Raw genomic sequence first — 20,164 nt, 5'->3', positions numbered from 1 at the left:
ATGGCTTCTTTTCACGTGGATCTTGATTGAAACTCTTAAATAAGCATTGTTGTTCTTTATATTTGTGTAGTTTTTCCTTGTACTAGTTTAAAATTTTTCAAAACTAGATAGTGAATTTATCACGGCTATTGTCTGGAGTATTGACCATATTTATGTTGTGTTTTTTTTTCCTTTAAGTTGTTAATGTGATGAATTATGATTTGAATTTTCTAATATTTATCAACTTATAACTAAAATATAATCTGTTTTTCATGGTTAATTATTTGAGCACTGTTAAATTGATTTGCTACATTATATTCAGAATCCTGTATCAGTTTTTATAAATGGCAACCACTTATGGTGTTATTTTATACTATTTAATCAATATTTATTAAGTTATTGTACCGACACAATTTGAAATATATTTCTTAATTTACAAAAAAATGGAGGAATCTTCATAATTCATTTTTTTCTGTATATTTTTTCTTAGCTAGACAATTTGAAAAAAAATTATGATCAACTAGCCTGGAAGATAAAAAGTTATGAAAAGGAATATCTGGAAGCATTCAATAATTATTATGCAACAGTAAGTTGACCTTTTTCTACTTCCCCCTAGAGCTCTGTTCTCTGTTCCTAAATATTAACTCCTGCAACTAAAAGTAATGACATCATTACACATTTTTTTTCTTTTTGAGATACATAACATGTATAAATGATTCTCTTATTCTTATCTTAAAGAAACAAACTTGGGATATTGAGCTTTCTAATGTTGCAAAAGACCTTTCAGATATTTCAATTGCATATACTCATTCGGCAGAAGAAAACAGAAAGCTTGGAATTGATATTGAAACCATGGCAGGTCTTATCAATGACAGGTAATTTTGCAAATATGATTTTTATTTTGATATAATATATTAAATATGTTAAATATAATGTATCTCCTCATTTTCATGGATACATCTCTGGGGTGGTTTGGTGGTGTTTGTGTTTATCATCAGCTTAAATGTTGTTTATTTCTGTTCTAAATGTTGCTCTTTAAAGCACTCTGGATCCCTTTAGAGATATCAAGTAGTGAAAAAATGATCTTACGAGGAGTTTTTGCTCACTCATATCATCTCCTTTTGACATGTCCTCTTACGCTCAAAGACACTTTAAACTTACAGTATGTTTAATCAAGCTCTGCTATCCTTCAGTCAACCCTCAATTCTTCCCAGCAACTACTAGTTTTCTCAGCTCAGAAACCTACAGGTTTTCTTGCTTTCTGTTTCTATTTCAGCCCTCATATTCAACATATTAAGAAGAAATGTTTCACACACTAAATATCTTTTTATCTGTTACACTGCTCGATCAGCACCCTGGAACAAGCTATCGTCATGTCTAGCAAGAGCTTATAGTGACTCCCAAAGCTAGTTTACCTGCAGTCATTATGCTTCCTTTCTAATCCATCTTCTACACTGTGGTGGGTTCGTTCTTTTTTCTGTTTTTTGGTTTTTTGTTTTTTTTGACATAAGTATGATCAGTTCCTCTCCACACCTGCATTAATTTGAACAGGAATGAAGGGAAAATCCCCTCCTTAACATCTCTGACAAGGTCCCTGAATAGGCAGACATACCTGCCTCTGTTGTCTCATATCACATTTGGTTCAAATATTATAGCCTTGCTTCATCTTCTCCTATTTGCCACGTGTTTGCCAGCCCATAGAGCATTTGTGTGCTATTTCCTTTTCCTATAGTATTTTACCTGTTCCTTTTACCCAGCAAATTACTCTTTATCCTTACGACAGGTTTGGAGTGAGTTCTGAGAAGCTTTTTCATTGATTGTTAAATCAATGAAACCCAAGTTAAATCCAATTCATATATTATGTGTATATATGGCACACATACTTTTCTCCTTCAGATCTCTTGCCATATTTGCAATTTTTGTGTGCACATATTTGACTCTTGTTCATCTCCCTCAAAAAACATGATCTGTGAGGGCAGACATAGGCCATGTCTGTGTTCTCTTCATCACTGAATCTGCATCATCCAGCATGGTACATGACATACTGTGCTATCCAAAGTTAATTATTGAAGGGAAAGAAGGAACAAAGAAGGGAAAGGAGTAATGATGATATTTGATGATTCTATAGGAAGTTGTTAAAATTTCTTAGTGATCGTTTTATCTTTGGAAATGCTAGAATGAAACTATAAGATTTATCTATGTGTTGAAAAGAATTTTTAAAAGACAGAAAAAGGAACATTGTTTTCCAAAAGATAACTTAAAATTGTACTTGTTAATGTTACTACATTTTATTAAGAGAGCCATAGGAGAAAAAATAAAAATTCTGAAGCTAATGAGAAGACCCCTCTGGAAGAAAGGAAGTGTGAAAGTTAGCATTTATGAGATTATCTTGCCAACAAGCGTCCATCTCATCTTAGTGGTATACAAGTAGAAAGGTTTATTTCTCACTTGCATTGCAACTTAGCTGTGTCTGCGTTTCATGTTATTTCTACTTCTTAGATTCAGGGTGAAAAATCAGATCCTGCTAGGGCACATTGCTCTGGTAAGCACAGATTCATTAGTGAGATCACTTGATGACCCTTACAGCTTCCACAGGAAGATGATAAGTGTTTCTTTTGCTCACACTCCATTGAACAAAGCAAGTCATATGGCCAAGCCTGATGTCAACAGGGTGGGAAGTCTAATCCTCTTAAAAAGAGAGACAGTACATAATTGGGAATAGTGATACAGTCTATCACATGTAGTGGAAATGTAGCCTTGGTTATTGTAAAGGATTTCCAGTGTATACATTGTGCTTGTCCAGTTAATATTTTAGATGTCACTTAATTACTTAACTTTTCTTTCAGATTTTTACTTGAAATTAAAAAAATAAATGATGATTTTAACAGCAGATTAGTCAGCAAAGAATTAGCGAAAGATTAGTGAAACCAAAGAAATTAAGAGATATACAGGTACGAGTCAGGTCTACCACATGTTTAAGTGATGTTCCACAAGACAAGAAGATAAAAAAAAGGACAGAGATAATATTTGAGGAGATAATATCAGTTCATATATGGCAAACATTTCTTACATTCGTGTTTCACTGGTGAGTCTCTCACTCTTAATAGTCGATAGGTAGGTAGGTAGCTAGCAAGGTAGATAGGTAGGTAGGTAGATAGATGCAAAAATAATTATTCATTTCGAAACTTTATTTGCTGTCACAAACTATGAGTCTGGAGTTCTGTCTTGTCCAGTAAGAGAGCGGACACAGAATTGAATACGAGAGACGCTAATGTATGGGAGGAGACAAGGGCCTGAACAGGGGTTTCATCTTGACTTTATTGAGCTCACAAGGTGTTTCCCACGTGGTGAACGTGAAGAAAACAAGATCTTCCACACTTGGCAAAAGTGAAGAAAACAATCAGATAGTAATCATTAACTTGTGTGTGTAAGAAGCAAAGGGTCTGCGGGGGACAAGTGGAGTTTTTGATCCAAATAAAATAGTATATTGGCATCAGATGGAAAGTAATTTCCATGATATAACAAGTGATATAATAAGTTATTCGTGATCCATTACAATATCTCGCTACCTAACCTCAGGCGCGTTTGCCCGGTGGCGGCTGTCGGCCCTAAGCTTTCTAACCCATTTATGTAAGTAGAGCCTGTTTCCCCACAGTTTGTTTTACTTCCAAATCTTCTAAGTAATTTTATAATTCCCTGTTTGATATAGATATTTACAGCTTATCTTTTGCTTTTTCAACATAGTGTGAATAGTTATTATTGTATCTAAATCTAATAATTTAAATATCTGTAGTCTTTGTCATTTATTTTTGCATCTTATTCTCCTAGCTCATGCTTTTGCTATCTTTTTCCCTTGTGCTCTTGACTATTTTTATTGTGTGTTTTCCACTTTCTTCTGGAAACTATTTGTGGAAAATCTCTGAGTCCTAAGATAAAATTGAGTTAACCATTTGCAACCTTATATTTATGAGAGGGATTCTTTTTTTCAATTTTGCCCTTGTATATGCCTAAGACTTTTTTCATTTCCCAAACCATGATATTCAAATAATTTTTACAGATATTCAAGTAATGTATTTGAGGTTTGTATAACAATGTAACAAGAATTCTATTATATTATGTTGGGAATAAAAGGACATACAATTAGTGTCATTATGGATGAAAAAACTCAGTAATATATATAGTAGTTATTTTCTCTATTTACTGAAATGATTTTAGGTTTTCAATCTGTTTTTGCACTTTTTTGTATTTTCTTTTCTACAAAAAATACACATTATAACAAGAGTGCAAAAAGATCATACAAGATTCTTTCATTTTGAAAGCACTGGAAGTTTTGGTAAAATGGAGCTTTGGATATCTGTAAAAAACTCTATTATATGGGAGTGTCATGATTTTTTCATAATTACTCTAATATTTACTTTTAGATTGTTTTTATTTTCATGACATAAACATTGTGGCAATTATTTTTCAGAAATGTTAGCTTTTTAAAACTTCAAGTAGATTTCTGGAAGTAGATTGGCTATAATGCTTTTAAATTCCTAATACCTTTAAAAAAATAAATTTCTAATACCTTTCTAAACCTACTTTCCAGAAAGACTATGTCATTTATTGAAGCTGAGCAGTACATAAGCTTGTTCTGTGATGTACTTGTGCTAACATTGAGCGCTTTGTTTTTTCCAACTTGATAAGTGAAAAAATACATCCTCAGTGTTGTTTCAAACTCCCATTTCTTTGATCACTAATGAGGTGGAATATTTATATATCCTCTATTGAATTCTGCTTTTTCTAGAGAATTCTTGTGTGCTTCCAAGGAAGAAATAAAGAACTTGGGATTCAGAAAGGCAAAGTGCCTTTTTGAAGTTCTCACAGCTTAATACCACTGGCATTTGAAACTTGATTTTCTGTATTCAGATTCAGGATTTTTTTACCTTCTCTTTTTTTTTTTTTTTTTTTTTTTTTTTGCAATTTAATGTGATTTCAATTTAACTAATTTAACTGATGTTTAATACATGTTCAAATATGCTTGACATATTACTCCAGTAATAACAATCCCAAATAGCAGCCTTAACATTAAAATGCAGTTGTCTTAGGGTATAGGTAAGATTGTGCTGAATTGCACTTTGACTTTGTGGCTAGAGCTTAGAGCAAGTGCTTGATCTGACTTGTGTGTCTGTCTCTGTGTGCATGTGTGTGCATGTGTGTGTGTGTGCACATGAACACACATTTTTATGTGGCAGGCAGGTAGGGACAAACACTGAGGGTAGGGAACTAAGTTTCGACTCTGCTGAAGACCATGGAAATACATCAAAGAAGCTGTATGGTCGGATTCTCTTTTAAAGATATCACTTTGGTGGTAATTGAATGAGTTAAACTTTGAATAACTGGTTTGATGGTGGTACCAGACACTAACTTGGGAAACATCCGGAGGAAAAACAGAAAGGTTGGAGGGAAGATGTTGATATGTTTGGTTTGGAATTGCGTATGGCATGATTCAAGTGTACGTGTCTAGATATCACTCTGATGGATGGGTCTGAAATTGAGGGAAGATGTTCATGGAGATGGAAGTTCCATGTTAAATGTAGAAGTGCTTTAAATTGGCAAGCAAATTTTTCTACGTCTACTCCTTCATTTACTGCTTGAAAATTAGAATTTTTATGAGGTAGAAATTTTGTGGGATAAATTATAACACCAAGTTTTCTATCAGTATAAGGTAGAGTTTCCTCCGTATCTGATAGGGCAGAATCAAGAAATATTAATGGCCTCTGTAAACTCTTATCCACTAACAAAAACTGCTTTCCCATTAATTAGAAAACGAAATCTAAATTCAACAAAAATGAAGAAAGCACCAAATATGTTTGACATTTATTAAAATTTATCTTACTTATTTTTAAAACTTTTCCAGATTTATTGAAGTATAACTGAGAAATATAATGTATATATATATATTTAAGTTGTGAAAAATGATAGATTTTTAATTAAGGTTTTATTTTTTTAAGAGCAGATAGGGTCACAGGAAAATTGAGGAGAATATATAGATATTTCTCATATACCCCTGGTCCCTGTACATGCACGGCCTCCCCCATGATCAACATCCTTCACCACAGTGGTACATTTAGTACAATTGATGAGCCTACACTGACAGAACATATTACCCAAAGTCTGTAATTTACATCAGTGTTAACTCTTGGTGTTGTACATTCTAGGGTATTATGCAGTAATACCCTAGTAATGCAGTAATAATAGTATTATACAGAGTATTTTCATTGTCCTGAGGTCCTCTATGCTCTGTCTACTCATTCTTCCATTCCTCCCATCCAGACTGTGACAGCCACTAGTTTTTTATTGTCTTCATAGTTTTGCCTTTTTTTCAGAATGTCATATAGTTGTAATCACATAGTATGTAGCCTTTTCAATTGGATTCTTTCACTAACTAATATCCATTTAAAGTTCCTTTATGTCATTCATGGCTCATTTTTTATAGCACCAAATAATATTCTGTATCTGGGTATACCACAGTTTAAGCATTCACCTACTGAAGAGCATCTTGGTTGCTTCCAAGTTTTGGCAGTTATAAAGAAAGCCACTATAAATATTTGCGTGTAGGTTTTTGCATGGGCAAAAGTCTTCAACTCCTTTGGGTAAATACCAACAAACAATTGCTGGATCATATAAGAATATGTTTAGTTTTGTAGGAAACTTCCAAACTGCCTTCCATAGGGGCTGTATTATTTTGCAGTCCCAGTAGCAATGAATGAGAGTTCCTGTTGATTCACATCCTCACCAGCATTTGGTGTTGTCAGTGTTCTACATTTGACCATTCTAATAGGTGTGTAGTGATATCTTCTTGTTGTTTTGATTTGCATTTCCTTTAATGGCATATGATTTGAAGAATCTTTTCATATACTTATTTGATACTGTTCATATACTCATCTTCTTTGATGAGGTGTCCATTAAGGTCTTTGACCCATTTTTAAATTGGATTTTTTTTTCTTTCTGTTGACTTTTCAGAGTATTTCATATGCTTTGTACAACAGGTCTTTATTAGATGTGCCATTTACAAATAGTTTCTCCCAGTTTGTGGCTTGTCAATTTTTTGACCTTGGCTTTCACAGAGCCAAAGGTTTTAATTTTAACAAAGTCCAGCTTATCAATTAATTTTTCCATGGGTTGTGCTTTGGTATTGTGTCTAACAAACTATTGCCATATCCAAGCTCACCTAAGTTTTATCCTATGTTATCTTCAGGGATTTTATAGTTTGCATTTTACATTTAGGTCTATGATCCATTTTGAGTTAATTTTTATGAAAGAGGTAAGGTCCCTGTCTAGCTTTATTTTTTTTGTCTGTGGATGTCCAGTTGTTCCAACACCATTTGTTGAAAATATGATCTTTGTCCCACTGTACTGCCTTTGCTTCTTTGTCAAACATCATTTGGCTCCATTTCTGTGGGTTATACACTATACATTATAGGAGATACAGACAATAATACAAAGGTCAATTGTTTTTATTATTTAATGGTTAACAGAAATAGCGTCGTATATCTTTATTTTTACTTTACGCAGTGATTTTATAGTCTTTTGTTTATGACTAGTAGACTAATAATATAACCATATGCTTATGACTGCCTTTATAATCAATATTTGTACTTAAAGAAAATGTAGACCTAAAAATCAAATGTATGTTTGCAAGTGTGTGCATGTGTTTGTCCATGTGTGTGTGTTTGAATCCTGAACACCTGCTTTATATGAAATACTGTTTAAGTGCTGGGGATATCATTTAAACTTACATTCTGCTACATAGATACTAAATATTTGATAAATTTTCAAAAAATTCAGTCACCGATACTCTTGGGAGGAAGAAAAAAAATGGATAATGTGCTAGAGTGACCGGGGCAGTGAAGAATTGGGACCTCTGCTTTAGCAATGACCTCCAAGGACACTGCTGTCTCTTGAATTGAGACTTTAATGAAGAAGCTTTGCCAGCCTTGAGCTGTTCCAGGAAAGAAGTTGCCAAATAGAAGTAATGGAACACACAAAAGTCCTATGATGGATAAAAATTTCGTGTGTTCTGGAAACAGAATGGAGGCCACTGTTTCTGGAAAATTGTATGTGGTCAGAGTAATTCAAGGAGACGAATGTTCCAAGGCAGACAGGGCCCAGATACTGCAAGCCTGTAAGTGGGCTGTGACAAAGGAATGTGGGTGAAACATCTAATGAATTTAAAGCATCTTACATCTTATTTTAGAAAGATCTGTGGGCAGCTTACTGCAGGACGGACTTTGGTGCATATAGAAGGACGCCGGCTCTTTTGGTCACTCAGAAAAATTATAATGATGATATAGATCAAGGGTTTTTTTCAATAAAAATGGTAATAGCTGAATTAAGATATATTTTAGAGGAAGTACCAATGGGATCTTTTGACAGATGGAATATAAGATGTGAGGGGGGAAATCGTCAGGCTACTTGCTGAGGTAACAAGGGCTTGCGGAAAGTCTGAGGGGGATTTTGGAGAAGATATAATTATGTGTCTTCAGGCCATATTAAATTTCAGATTCTTATCAGCTCTTCAAATAGAAATGAGAAGTAAAAATTAGATAGATCTATAGCACAGAAATGAGGAGGACATAAATTTTGAGTCATAAAGTTGAACAAAAGGACAGGATACTATGTCTAAAAAAGGGTATGTAGATAAAAAAGTAATCAGAGTTTACTTTTCTTGCAACACTGATAATAGAGACTGTAAGACACTTATAAATGGAGCATAAATAGGATATACATCCTTTAAATGCCGCATTGTGCTGATGAAAAAGTAAAGGATATCCTCAGAGGGCAATGCAAAATAATAATAATAGTAATAATAATAATAATAATAATAATAATAATAATGGAAAACATGTAAGTTAAATTTTTAGTTGATATTTGGCTTCTCTAAAAATATGAATTGAAAAATGACTTTGCTGATCTTGGCAAACAGGGTGATTAAATTTTAGTGTCTTCAAATAATAGGCCATGGGCCATGGATCTGTGCAAGTAAGGGAACTGGGCAAAGTAAGAGCATTTGAATGGGCAGAGCAGAAAACATATACCCACAAGCAAAGGCAGAGATAAGAAAGTGTGTCTGTCTAAGCCTGGAACCTGGGTAGGAAACAAGAGAATGGTATGGCTATTTTTGACACTTGTTTGATGTTTTCATTTATACCATCTAGGTGATCTTATAAGGCCCCAACCAAGAAATTATCATTTTAAAAAGTGATCTTACCTTGATAAATATTCTCTAGAGAAATAAACAGGCAGAGGCCACACAAGATTTTCTCAAATAAAGCTTTTAAAGCTCACAGGGGTGCCTGGTGGCTCAGTCGGTTAAACATCCCACTCTTGTTTTCCGCTCAAGTCATGATCCCTTGAGTTTGTGAGATTGATCCCTGCCTCTGGCTTCACGCTGACAGCATTGAGCCTGCTTGGGATTCTCTCTCTCTCTGCCCCTCACCCACTCGCACACATTCTCTCTCTCTCTCTCTCTCTCTCAATAAATAAACATTAAATGAAGATGATCTCACAAAATATGAAACAACAAGGGAAAATAGAACATGAATGAGAGCAGAAATAATCAGCAGTATATTTACACCCACAATAATTTCAAATGACAGTATTAGATTAAATCTGCCTAAGTAAGTTTAAAATGATTAAAGGGAACAAAACAAACTAATAGAACATTATCAAAACAGTTCAGGGAGGTTTGAAAAAGAATTCACCAAAACTTGTAAAGCTTAAAACTGGATTCATTTTGATTAAATATTTTATTAATTAAATACCAAATGCAGCTGGGGGAAAAAAAGAATCAGTGCCCTTGGAAACATGAAGAGGAACCCGGAATGCAGTACAGAGAGCAAAAGAGACAAAAATATGGAATAAATATTAAGTATTACGGAGAATAGAATGAGAAATAAAGAATGGGAAAGCAATATTCAAAAAGACAATGGCAGATAACAGTCTTTTGAAGCGTGAATCCTTAGATTCAGACATCATGATAAATCCCAAGAAGATAAACTCAGAAAACGTTAATTTTCTTTATACTGTAGGTTACCCATATTGGAAGGAACAGTTGAAGATATGATGCATTTTGTCAAATGTATTCTACAGTGCTAGTATCTGCAAACAGCTCTCCTGCCTCCTTAAATTTAAGTGGCAAATGGTACTTCCTCTTTAAGGCTAGCACGTCCATCGGTGCTCTTGATCTTAATACCTTTTGCCCTGTACAGGACATAGTTTATCCTTATAGCTTCTATTTCTGACATCTTTGTTCATTACTTTCTTCCTTCAGGCTATATTCACCATTAACCCTCTTCCAGCCTAAAGTGAAGGCCTTGTCTTCATTCTAGCTGTATATTTGACAATCACACAGTAGTTCCCTTACATTCTCATTAAAATTTTCATGTAGTTAGCAATATTTGCTAGATTATTAACAGTATTTGCTTGACTGTTAATCACTTTTTGACCCACAGCAGTCTGGCTTTTGAAACTCCAGTGCTACCAAAATTTTCTTACTTAATTTAAAGACAACTACAACAATGAACATCTCCATTTCTAAATTCACGGAGTGTTTTTTTCATGTTATTGCAATATCTTTTTCCCCCCTATGTGAACCAAGCATTTGTGTCTGTGCCCTCTCTGGTGCTATCTCTTTTTGAGATTCAGCATGTCACTCTCTTGGTTCTGCCTTTAACTCTATGAAGCTGTTCTCTCTAGGAATTCGACAGCAGCTCATTTATCTCTGCTTGTCTCTCATAGATGAGCTCAGAGTCCTAACTGCAGCCCCTGTACATCCTTGGTCTGCTCTCAATTCCAGAAATTGTATCTACTCTCATTATTTTAACATATGTCATATTTTTCTTCACTTCTTAATCTCTATCCACATCTTTTATTTCTCCCGATAGAATTGTTTTCAATACCTACTCTCTCCTGCAATATCACATCTTGACACCGTTATCCACCAAGTTACTTACTTCAGGCATCATCCTATATGCCTCTCTATCTGCTTATAGCCAGCATCCTACCAACTTCTTTAAGTCTTTCTTTTAATTATTTTTTAATGTTTATTTATTTTTGAGAGAGAGACACACACACAGTGTGAGCAGGAGAAGGTCAGAGAGGGAGGGAGACACAGAATTGGAAGCAAGCTCCAGGCTCTGAGCTGTCAGCACAGAACCCTATGCAGGGCTTGAACCCATGAACACGAGATCATGACCTGAGCCGAAGTCGGACCCTTGACTGACTGAGCCACCCAGGTGCCCCAAGTCTGTCTTTTAAATGATCTTTCCTTTCTGTCTGTTTTAATTACCAATGACCTAAATCATGTGCTAATTGTCCCTTAATTGGAATATTAAAATGGGCTTCCAAGTAGTCTACCTTACTCCAAGGTACTCTGAGGGCTCACCCTCAGATCTATCATATACAGCATTACTGGTGCAAATTATCTACAAAGGATGAAATGTTATTTCCTTTCAGCATCTTAAAAAAGTTTGAGTCTCTCTACCAACTACAGGATAAAGTCTTGTCTCCCAGACTGATGGATTAGACACTTTAATCTGTTACCTATACAACTTCAGACTCATCTTGCACCACTCCTTTTTGTGATCTCAATGTTCTAGCTTAGTAAAATACTAATATATCCAAACTCATATTATTTTAAACTTTAATCTTTGTCTCTGGTATTCCTCTGATTGAAATTCTGTTCCTTTTCCTTCTCTTCCTCCTCGTCTTTTTTCTGGCTTAAAAAAAATATCATGAAGTGATCATTCATACAATAGCTCAGACATTAACTCTTTCCAGATGCTTTCCCTCTTAGTAACTTCCCCTATCCCCAAAATATGGTGGTATTAAGTACTTCTGTTTATTATTGTACTTATGATCGCACAGAGATGTGTGTGTGTGTGTGTGTGTCTTTTTTCCTTCACGAGAATATAAATTGTGAGTTTAGTTTTAATTCATCTTTATATCCCAGTCACCTAGGGTAGCACTTGGTATGCAGTCAGTTCTCATAAGTATTCATTTAACTAATCCTCACTGATTGCATACACTTTTCTCCTAGGACTTGTCACACTATGTACAGTTACTGTTGGTTTGTTTATTTGTGTTTCCTCTTAGCTAAGCTCCTGGCTTTAGGCATTGTCTGTGCTTGTATGTGTCTGTGTACTTGTCTGTGTTTTTCTCAGTAGGTGTTAAATAAATCACATAATGAACTAATGAAAGCTGAATATAAAAATTTGTTATCCTTATTTCTTGCTTTGCTTCAGTATCTCTGTGCTCCTAATCTCCTGGCTATATGTTTAATTCTAATGTCATTTGTGATATCTTATTTTGCTCCAAAGCAATACTAATGGTTATTTACCCTTTTTGTCTTTTTTTTCTCATTGTCTTCCATTTCATTAAACCAGATGTCACTGTAATGAAGATCCATGCTGTTACATACTTTTTAATTAGCAAAAAACTATTTATTAAATCACTTGTATATGTTGCTCAACATATATAAGTACAATATATATGTTATTCTCAATTTATTTAAGCTTAATCTTGATAACAACCTTAATGGTAGGTATTATTAAGCAAATTTTACATATAAGTAAATAGTGTATGAAAGCACCACCCCCCAATTACATTAAGGACAACAGGATTTGAATGTAGGTCTGTCTGAATCCAAAATTTGTGTTCTTTCTCAGAAATACTGCCTCTTTACCTTCATTGGTAAGTCTTGATTCCTGTATCTGGCATGTTACAGCAGACTATGGACATTACATTTACAACTTAGAAAATATGTCAAAAGTTTATTACTTTATTTAATTCTCCATCTGTATTTGGGTATACCCACTGCTTTCTCCAAAGAGCTCTGTTCTTAGTCTTTTATTTTTTCTTTTTTATTCTTCCATTACCCAAATCACTTTTCCCTTAATCCCAGCTTCTTTTTTCCCTAAGTCTAAAAATAATAATAAAAACTTTTAAAGCAAATCACTGACACTCATACATCTTTTGAATATCGTCATCAAAAATTTCCAAATTTGGACTGATACATATATTCTAAGATTCCTTTAGAATACCATCTCACTATTTGATGTCATTTCCAACTGTTACACTATTTGAATAAGTTACATAATTAATTCAATATATGATCTATTGCTTGTATATGGTTCATTTTAAAAATGGCAACACTGAAAGGTAGATGCCATATTTGTTAACAGACTTTGTTCATGACTCTGTGCATACAAATATTTGCAAGAGCTTTTGGTGATAATGATGCATAATTGTTTACCTTGTAGTACAGTGTGTAATTAGTAATTTTGTCTTTCAAATGAGCCAGCATCCTTTAGAAATGTAAAAAACCTTTTACATATGGGACATTTGACTTGAGCAAACAACTTCACTTGATTACTTATTCATGTGATAGGCAGGCTTCAGCAACGTAAATCAAAGAAAATGAACTTGTTTAAGATGATTTGAAATTGATTAATTTGTATTTAGTTTGCTTGAAGTTAACTGTGTGGTATGAATTTCTGTATAGCTATTTTCTTACATCCAAGCTCTGTAAAATATGCAGAATATCTACTCCTAATGCTCTACTGTTCCTCAAGCAAGACAGTGCCATTGTAACTGCACTGATCCAAAGATGGGGTTGATAATCGAGGGAAATGAGCAAAAAAGCTATTGAACACCATAAAGATTTACTGGTATATTTCATAGAATGTGTTTATCAAGAGTTAACAGGGTAGTGATTTATTTGTGGAGATAGCAATTAGAATATTATTGAAGTTGTTAAATAGCCTGGAATACTTAGAATGAATCCACAGGGTACTGTGTCTTTCATACTCGCTTAGCTATATCTTACCAGCCTATTAATTTGAGTTACTTTGCAGGAGTATAGAATATGATTTTTTTCAGCATTTAACAGCATGCTTTCCAATGAATATTCTTAAACTATTTTGCTTTTACTTTTTCAGCTATTGAAAGACAAAAAGCTGCATGCACCATTCAAAATTAATTACCAATATTTTAGCCTACTTTAGACCTATTTGTAAGAAATTAAAATTTCACAAATAAAGTACTCTTCCCATGTCTGTTCTCTCTCTCTCTCTCTCTCTCTCTCTCTCTCTCTCTCTCTCTCTCTCTCTCTCTCCAGAGGCAGTCAAAACCCGAATTTGTCTGTGTTCAGTATGTGTAAGAACTTGGATTCTCAATTTTTAGACCTCCGTATTCCCAACAGTCTTTTCTTCCATATCATATCAACCACCTTCTCTTACAATTTTACCCCTACATTTTCTCACTTCCAATAACAGAGTCACCTCCTGGTTTCAGTTTTAAGAATCTACTCTCTCACAGCTGACACCTCTCTTTCCAGTACTTGACACTTTAAGATGATCCATTATTTGACACTTTAAGATGATCAGTCTGTTATCCCTACTAGATGTGTATATCCTACCTTCTTGTCCTTCCTTCTCTTCTCACAGAGCCTAGTTATATCTGACTAAAAATAACCCTTCATTTAAATCACCTTCAAGTTTTATTTCTGTGACTTGAAAAGCCCTATCATTGAACTGAAGCAGGATCCAAACAGCTGCATGTGGCTACAGTAAGACACAGCTGAGATTAATTAATCTCACCATGGGTGGGTCCTGTTTTGGTGGGCCCTAAATGTTATAGCATGAGATCTCTTTATGAAAAAAAAATATAAGCTTATGAATACCGAATTCCCACAACCAATCCAATGCCACTTGACAAAGGGTAAATTATATTAGAAAAGAAAATAATAAATTTTGGTTAGAATATATTATTTTCACAAACTTTATTCAAAAATGTACAACCATGTGAAATGCCGTTAGACACTCAAAGGACTTCACAAGGGGTTGGGGTCAGTTAGAGGCCCTCATATTTAAGCTTCATTAGCACTGCAATAAATTTGCTGCCGAGTAGAACTTAAAGTATGTGGCTATGAATCTCAAGTGACATTCAGCACTACCAAAAAATTTTTAGAGTGTCCAGTTTTCCTGACCCCTATTTCACATCTTCTCACGCTCTTCACTCCTAATACCCACATCACCCTCATTTTATTTATTTATTTGTTTATTGATTGATTCATTCTTTCAAGTTTTTATTTAAATTCTAGTTAGTTAACATACAGTGTAATATTGGTTTCAGGAGTAGCATCTAATGATTCATCACTAACTACAACACCCAGAGTTTATCAGCAGTGACCTCCTTATTCTCATTTTAACACTAACAATCTTTTCAAAACTTAATAGAGAATACAGATGCAGTCAAATGAGAATTAACCTCTTTTTCTTGCCAGCCTATTTGCATCTGTCTTTACATACTCTATATTCTCCTGTATTAAATCTAATAATGGAAGCAGCTCTTACAGTGGAGTTCCCATCACCCACACACTTTCCAGGAGGATGCCATTTGCTTTTACACACTCGGGCTTCGTAGCTACAGTTATTTCCTCTTTCCTGTGAACTATTATTACTTCTCTCTAATAGCATACGGACATTACATAATATTACTCATCTTAGGAAAGAAGCAAACTTAAGATAAAATAGAGCTCTAAATCCCAGCTCTACCCTTCTGTTCTTTATAGTAAATCTTAATTAAAGTGAACATTCCTGTTCCCATAAACTCACATTCTGTTTTCTATTCAATCCATTCAAATAAGAAATTTCTCAAAGTACCCTATTCTAGATCTAAAGTCATATTTTAAAGTTAATTTAAAGGTACTTTCATGTTTTATTTAGTTTTTAAAAAATTATATGTACTTAAAGTTTACCTCATGATGATTTGATATACATAGTGAAATGATTACTAGAGTCAAGCTAATTAGCACACCATCTTCTCATATAGTTAACGTGTGTGTTTGTGTGTGTGTGTGTGTGTGTGTGTGTGTGTGTGTGTGTAATGAGAGCACCTGAAATCTGCTCTTTTATCAAACTCCAAGTGTTTGATACCATAATTTACGTAGTCATCATCTCATACATTAGATCTCTAAATTTATCAACCATTTATTGAGTTTTGCTTGATAATAATATCTGATGGCATTTGGGTATCATTTCATGTAGGTAATCTGTTTTTTCTCTTGGAAAACTTATGAATTTTCTCTTCCCATTTCAGAGTACTGAAACTTTACAATTCCATGTCTGGGGGTGTGTGTACTTCTCTGTGTTTAATATATCTAGTTTAACATTATGTAAGACTTTTCATTTTAGTGACCCATGTTGGCTTTTTAGTACTGGAAATTTTTCAGATATAATTTTGTTATATATACTTCCTTTCTATTTTTTTGTTTATTTATTTTTGAGAGAGCGTGCATGAATAGGGTAGAGGAAGAGAGAGAGAGGGACAGAGGATTTGAAGCAGGCTCTGCACTGACAGCAAAGAGCCTGATGCGGGGCTCAAACTCACAACTGTGGGATCATGACCCAAGCTGAAGTCAGACGCTCAACTGACCCAGCCACCCAGGCTCCCCTTCCTCTCTATTTTTAAAAAAAATTTTCGGCTTTATTGAAACATGTTTGACATAATTCTATATATTTGAGGTGTAAAATGTGATGATTTGATATACATGCACTTTGTGGTATAATTACCACCCATCATACATTTTCTGTCATTACTGTGTTATTCTCTTGTGGTGAATATGATTAAGGTCTATACACTTAGCACATTTCAAGTAAGCAACACAATATTATTAACTGTAGTTGCCATATTATACAGTAGGTCCTCAGAGATTATTTATCTTACAACTGAAGGCTTACACCTTGACCACTGTCCTTCCCATTTCCATCACCAATCAGCCCTTGTTAAACATCATTCCACTGTTTTTCTGAATTCATTTTTGTTGTTAATTATTTCAGATTCCACATGTAAGTGAGATTACATAGCATTTATCTTTCTCTGTCTGGCTTATATCACTGGACATAACTGTCCTGTAAGTCCATCCATCTTGTTGCAAATGACGGGATTCATTCATTGTTCCTTGTAACTGAATAGTATCCCGTATATATGTGGAATTTTCTTTATTTATCCATTGATAGTTTGTTTCCATATACTGGCTATTATGAATCATGCTGCAATGAACATAGGAGTGCAGATATCTCTTCAAGAAATTGATTTTGTGATTTTGTTTCTTCAGCTATATATGTAGAAGTGAATGTTGGATCATATGGCAGTTTTGTTTTCAATTTTTTGAAGAACCCCTAGACTGTGACCCATAATGGGTATACCATTTTACATTCCCACCAACAGTATACAAGAGTTCCCTTTCTCCACATCCTTGGAGCATTTTCTGTCTTTTTGATAAAAGCCATCCTAACTGATGGGAGGTGGTATCTCATTACGTTTTTGAATTGCATTTCCTTGGAGATAGTGATGTTGAGCATCTTTTGCACGTAGTTGCCATTTTTATGTCTTTGGGAAAAATATCTATTCAGGTCCTTTGCCCATTCTTTAGTTGAGTATTTTAGATTTTACCTACTGAGCTATATAATTTCCTTATATATTTGGGATATTAATGTCTTACCACATATGGTTTGAAATATATTTTCTTTCATTAAGTAGGTTGCCTTTTCAATTTGTTGATTTTTTTTCTGTGCACTAGGTTTTTAATTAGATGTTATCCCACTTGTTGATTTTTTACTTTGTTTCCTGTGCTTTTGGTGTCAAAGGCAAAAAATAATTGCCAAGACAAATGTCAAGGAGACTTTTCGCTGTGTTTCTTCTGGGAGTTTTATAGTTTTAGCTTTTGCATTTAATTCCTTAATCCTTTTCAATTTAATTTTTGTCAGTGGTGTAAGATAAGGGTCCAGTTTCATTCTTTTGCATGTAGCTATCCAGTTTTCCCAACACCATTTACTGAAGAGATGATTCTTTCTCCATTGTGTGTTGTTTGCATCCTTGTCAAAGTTTTTTTTTTTTTTTTCTGGGTTCTTCATTGTGTTCTACTGGTTTGTGTGTCTGTTTGTCATGCCAGTACCATACTGCTTTGATTACTATAGTTTGTAATACTATTTGAAATAAGGAAGGGTGATACCTCCAGCTTTGTTCTTCTTTTCTCAAGATTGCTTTGGATTTTTGGGGTGTTTTGTGGCTCTATACAAATATTAGGATTTTTTTTCTGTCTCTGTGAAAAATGCCTCTGGAATTTTCATAGAGATTGCATTGAATCTCTAGATTGTTTTGGGCAGCATAGACATTTTAACATTATTAATTATACCAATCCATGAACACACAGGATATCCTTCCATAGCTTTGTCTTCCTGAATCTCTTTCATCAATGTTTTATGTTTAGTGTCAGTGTATAGCTCTTTCTTTCACATCCTTGATTAAATTTGTTCCTACATATGTTATTATTTTTGATACTATTGTAAATGAGATTGTTTTAATTTTTTCATATAGTTCATTGTTAGTATATAGAAAGGCAGCAGATTTTTGTATATGGATTTTGTTTTCTGCAGCTTTACTGAATTTATGTATTAGTTCTAATAGTTTTTTTTTTTTGAAGGAGGTTTTAAGGTTCTTTTTTTTTTTTTAATTTTAACGTTTATTTATTTTTGAGACAGAGAGAGACAGAGCATGAATGGGGGAGGGGCAGAGAGAGGGAGACACAGAATCTGAAACAGGCTCCAGGCTCTGAGCTGTCAGCACAGAGCCCGACGTGGAGCTTGAACTCACGGACCTTGAGATCATGACCTGAGCCGAAGCCGGCCGCTCAACCAACTGAGCCACCCAGGCGCCCCTAAGGTTCTTTCTATATAAGATCATGTCATCTGCCACCAGAAAATTTTAGCTATTCCTTTCTGATTTGGATACCTTTTACTTCTTTTTCTTGCCTAAATACTCTGAGACTTCTAGTACTATGTTGAATAGATATGGTTAAGAGTGGGCACCTTTGGCTTTTTCCTCATGTTAGAAGAAAAATCTTCAGCTTTTTATAGAGTATGATGTTAACTGTGGACTTGTTATTCATACATGTCCTTTATTATGTTAAAGTACACTCCCTCTATATACAATTTTTGAGAGTTTTTTTATCATGAATTGATGTTGAATTTTGTCAAATACTTTTTCTGCATCTGTTGAGATTATCACATTTTTATCCTTGATTCTACTAAAGTGGTGTATCACATTTATTGATTTATGTATTTGAACCTAATTTGTTGTTGAATTCAGATTGGTAGGATTTTGTTGAAGATCTATATTTTGTTGCATCTATATTGATCAGGGATATTGGTCTATAATTTTCTTTTCTTGTAATGTCTTCATCTGGCTTTGGTATCAAGGTAATACTGGCCTCTTAAATTGAGTTTGGAAGCTTTCCATCCTCTTCAGTTTTTTAGAAGAGTTTGAGAACAATTGGCATTAATTATTCTTTAAATGTTTGGTAGAATTCATCAATAAAGCTATCAGGTTGAGTGTTTTTTTTAATTAGGAGTTTTTGATTACTGGTTCAGTTTTCCTATTCATTATTGGCCTGTTCAGATTGCCTAATTTTTCATGATTCAGTCTTGGTAGATTGTGTTTCTAGGAATGTATTTCTTCTAGGGTATCCAATGTGTTGGCATATAATTATTCCTAGTAGTTTGTATTTCTAAGTTGTCAGTTGAAATGTGGCCCTTTTTGTTTCTGATTTTATTTATGTGAGTTTTCTCTTTCTTTTTTTCGTGTAAAGTTTTGTCAGCTTTGTTTACATATGTTTTAAAAACCATGCTTTTTTGTTGTTGATCTCTTCTATAGTTTTTGGTTTAATGCAATTGTTTCAGTTCTGATTGTTGTTATTGCTTCTCTTCTCCTAACTTTGGGCTTAGTTTGTTCTTATTTTTCTAGGTCTTTGAGATGTAAAGTTATGTGGTTTGAAATCTTTCCTTTTTCTTATTTTTTTTTTTTCAACGTTTATTTATTTTGGGGACAGAGAGAGACAGAGCATGAATGGGGGAGGGGCAGAGAGAGAGGGAGACACAGAATCGGAAACAGGCTCCAGGCTCCGAGCCATCAGCCCAGAGCCCGACGTGGGGCTCGAACTCACGGACCGCGAGATCGTGACCTGGCTGAAGTTGGACGCTTAACCGACTGCGCCACCCAGGCGCCCCGAAATCTTTCCTTTTTCTTAATGGAGGCATTTGTTATTATCAACTTCCCTTTTAGAACTGCTTTTTGTATGTTG

At 34.3% G+C, this 20,164-nt stretch overlaps 1 protein-coding gene across 3 annotated transcripts in view; it reads left to right on the top strand.

The window, feature by feature from the left end:
• CCDC178 (coiled-coil domain containing 178) overlaps positions 1-20,164 on the top strand; it is a 406,037-nt gene that overhangs the window by 97,772 nt on the left and 288,101 nt on the right. For all 3 annotated transcript variants that reach the window (XM_043558557.1, XM_043558558.1, XM_043558559.1), the window contains 2 exons: positions 470-565; positions 718-854. In XM_043558557.1, coding sequence (XP_043414492.1) covers positions 470-565; positions 718-854 — 233 coding nt within the window. The remainder of the gene's footprint in view (positions 1-469; positions 566-717; positions 855-20,164) is intronic.

Source organism: Prionailurus bengalensis, chromosome D3 (assembly GCF_016509475.1).
Source record: "Prionailurus bengalensis isolate Pbe53 chromosome D3, Fcat_Pben_1.1_paternal_pri, whole genome shotgun sequence".
Classification (NCBI taxonomy): domain Eukaryota; kingdom Metazoa; phylum Chordata; class Mammalia; order Carnivora; family Felidae; genus Prionailurus; species Prionailurus bengalensis.
This window is presented reverse-complemented; position numbering and strand designations above follow the sequence as displayed.